Source organism: Panicum virgatum, chromosome 2K (genome assembly GCF_016808335.1).
Source record: "Panicum virgatum strain AP13 chromosome 2K, P.virgatum_v5, whole genome shotgun sequence".
Classification (NCBI taxonomy): domain Eukaryota; kingdom Viridiplantae; phylum Streptophyta; class Magnoliopsida; order Poales; family Poaceae; genus Panicum; species Panicum virgatum.
Window position 1 is genome coordinate 22,665,966 of NC_053137.1, and position 1,971 is coordinate 22,667,936.

Consider the following 1,971-nt stretch of genomic DNA (forward strand, 5'->3'; position numbering starts at 1 on the left):
AATATGCGCATTTGGGATTTGACCCCTTCTAAAACACATGAACGAATTAGCTAGCTGTATCGATGATCTAACTGCATGCGTCCTTTGCTTGGAGCCGATCGAATGCATGGACGTACGACGTCATTGGCACGCAGGAAAGCACGTAGAGAATTCTTGGAAGCTTCGGCAGCAGCAGCCGGTATGGTACATGCTCCTCTCGAGTGTTCTGGGCCAAATGCACCCGGCCGTACGTACCCCACAGGAAACACATCGGCGAGTATTAATTCCATCTTTCTATGTAATAAGTAAGCACGTCGTACAAGAGATCGATTAATTATTTCTTCAATCCAGCAAGTTGGCGATCGATCAAATGATCGTTCGTCCACGATCGATCGAGTTAATCATCATCCACGACGATCCATATATATATGTATATATTCTTGCATGGATCGAGTTAGTCGGGCTACTAGGGGCCAGCCGGCGGGTGTATATTCTGGCCTTCAGCTCAAGATTAAGCTAGTCACTGCATGCGGATGCGGCAATGTGGCATTCCGAAATCGGATCGACGATCAGACATGCGCGCGCTACTTCTTCTTCCGCGCCGACGACGAGCCGTCGGCGTCGTGGTTGCGGAGCATCTCCTGGAGCACCTCGTCGTCGAGGTACTCGAACTCGATCACGTCCCGGCCGCTGGGCTGCTGCTGCTGCTGCTGCTGCTGCTGCCTGGAGGAGGAGGAGCCGGAGCCGGAGCCGCGGGCGGCGGCGGCGTAGACGCGCGCGTCCTCGGGGAAGTTGAGGACGGCGCCGGCGCCGCGCATGGAGTAGGCGGAGCGGTCGTAGGCCCTGGCGGCCTCCTCGGCGGTGTCGAAGGTGCCGAGCCAGATGCGCACGCCGTGGCGGCTCGAGTCGCGGATCTCCGCCGCGTACTTGCCCCAGGGCCGCCGCCGGACGCCGCGGTACTTGGTCGGCTCGCCCTCGCCGCCGTCCATGCCGGCGATCGGCGCGGCTTGTGCTCGGCTCTGCTACTGGTGGCGCTCGCTGTGGCGAATGGACAGCGGCGCGCTGGCGTCTGTTGCGAATTGAATTGAATTGAACAGAACTGCTCGGGTGGTACGGTGGCGGGAGGTGGCGGGCGGCAAGCAACGGCCGGGACTGGAATGGAATGGAAGAGGAAGGCGCGCGGGGCGGGGGGTTTAAAAGGGCTACGGAAGATGGGAAAGGGATATCGAGGGTGGGCCCGGCACGTGCCTGCATTGGTTCCTTCCTTTTCCTTCCAAAAAAAATGCCGGGGTACTGCAAGATTTCGCCCGCTATTCCATCACTATATTTATGGTGAATTAGTGATTATATCTGCATCCATCAGGATTTTCTGTGGAGGGAATTAGAGGTCGGGGAATAATGGAATTGATCGAACTGAACAAATAGATGGAGTGGAATCGGATCATCGTACCTCGGTCGTCTCCTTTTCCTCACTCCCTCCCAAGCTGGGTTCCACCGCCCTCTATTGGTGGCTGGTGGCTGCTGCGGAGTAGCAGGTCCAAATTTCTCCTTTTCAACTTTTATTCCCATCCTTTGTATACTGATGATGACACTAATAACTAGTAGTAAAATGAAAACGTGTTTTGTTCCATTCCCCGTTTATATGTGCATAGCCTACGGTACACTATCTTATTCTTGCCAATGGCCAGCTTTAATCTGAGATTGGTGCATCTCCCGTCTTCCACTTTTTCTCTTGATTTTTCTATTACATGGAAATTGAATTTCAAAGTTGTTGCTGCAAAATTCGGTGCCATAAATCTTGCGGAGCATGACACGCTAAGGTCTGAGAGCTCTGCTTATCTTTACTGGAGGTCCAGGTTTTTAGGTTCGTGGGACGTATCCGTCGATTTGACCCGCAATTGATAAGAGAAAAAATTTAATCAGTAATCAACAGAGAACCTATATCGGCTAGTGTTCCGAATAGTTCCATAAAAGTGATATCGGCCATTTAAT

General features: G+C 53.1%; 1 protein-coding gene across 1 annotated transcript; it reads right to left on the minus strand.

Moving 5' to 3' along the window:
* Positions 1-563: 563 nt before the first annotated feature.
* On the minus strand, positions 564-968 carry LOC120695201 (ethylene-responsive transcription factor ERF096-like). The gene has a single exon (XM_039978499.1). It carries the CDS (start codon positions 966-968, stop codon positions 564-566), a length of 405 nt encoding a protein of 134 aa, XP_039834433.1.
* Positions 969-1,971: the final 1,003 nt, after the last annotated feature.